The sequence below is a fragment of the Nansenia antarctica genome (assembly GCF_963989245.1).
Source record: "Nansenia antarctica genome assembly, chromosome: 19".
Taxonomy (NCBI): domain Eukaryota; kingdom Metazoa; phylum Chordata; class Actinopteri; order Argentiniformes; family Microstomatidae; genus Nansenia; species Nansenia antarctica.
In genome coordinates this window covers 12,592,301-12,593,333 of record NC_137692.1, presented here as the reverse complement: position 1 = coordinate 12,593,333, position 1,033 = coordinate 12,592,301, and the positions used below count along the sequence as shown (strand labels likewise).

General features: G+C 42.6%; 1 protein-coding gene across 1 annotated transcript in view; it reads right to left on the bottom strand.

Moving 5' to 3' along the window:
* LOC308173883 (dynein regulatory complex protein 12-like) overlaps nt 1-670 on the bottom strand; it is a gene marked incomplete at both ends in the record, with an annotated part of 2,449 nt that extends 1,779 nt beyond the window's left edge. The window contains 3 exons of the mRNA XM_080548936.1: nt 1-80; nt 218-286; nt 604-670. The exon at nt 1-80 is cut by the window's left edge and continues 40 nt beyond it. Coding sequence (XP_080405062.1) covers nt 1-80; nt 218-286; nt 604-670 — 216 coding nt within the window. The remainder of the gene's footprint in view (nt 81-217; nt 287-603) is intronic.
* Between the last annotated feature and the right edge of the window lie 363 nt (nt 671-1,033).

Below are 1,033 nucleotides of genomic sequence, written 5' to 3'. Positions count from 1 at the left end.
CTCCTGCTCCGTGTCTCTCACATGACGTCTCAGCTCACAGCTGAGGGACCGCGCCTGCGTGGCTACGTCACCCCTCAGAGCTGACACACACACAAGGCAGGCAGGTTGAAATACTGTAACATCATTTCATAGTTCTGGTTTGTTCAAATGCACATAATCAGTTAGTAGTTATTCATAGGAGTCACGTGGGACCCATGGGTGGTAGCTATACTCTCACCGAGATGATCCTTCAGAACTGTCACATCCAGCACACTGCGCCTGTACTTCGCCTCCAATTCATTTGCACCTACATAAACATAAACACATGATTTAAAAAAAAAGATAATCAGAATCAGAAGACTTTATTGCCATGACATGTAAAGATGTTAGGAATTTGGTTTGGGACAGTGGAGCACGGTTAACAGCAGGACAGGTGCAAGACAGGACAAGACAGTGCAAACCAACATCATGCAAGAGTCATAAATAATATAAATATAAGAAGTGCAAAGATCAAGTGTTAAAGTGTTCCTGTAAATTTGGGTCCTAACAGTAATTGGATCATGATATAAGAAATCTAACAAATTCCAACAATAGCACATAGAGAAAAAGAAAACGCAGGAGTACCCTCCTCTGATTTCTTCTTTTTGGTATTTTTGATCTTTCCTTTCCCCTTCTTTTTCTTAGGAGGCATAATGATTCTTCCAGAGATAATATTAATAATCTGCAACAGGCTACAATGAACTCAGACAGGACGTGTTGGACCTTTCCATGGCGGTCTGCTTTGGCGTCCCGTTGCGATGACAACGAGACGCCCTCGGGGACTCAGGGGTGTGTTTAACCACTTTTACTTCCCATGTTTATTTCTCCATGTACTTGAAGTAGGTACATGTACACTTTCCATATGAATTTTGAATATATTGGTAAAAGTGATCAGGTTTGGACGAATGCTGAAATGACACAGATCTGCTTTTGTTATCCTACTGTCACCTCAGATAGGATAGTTCCTGGGTGGGCGAAATGGCGTGACTGCAGGGAGTAGCCTACTGTTGCTGCT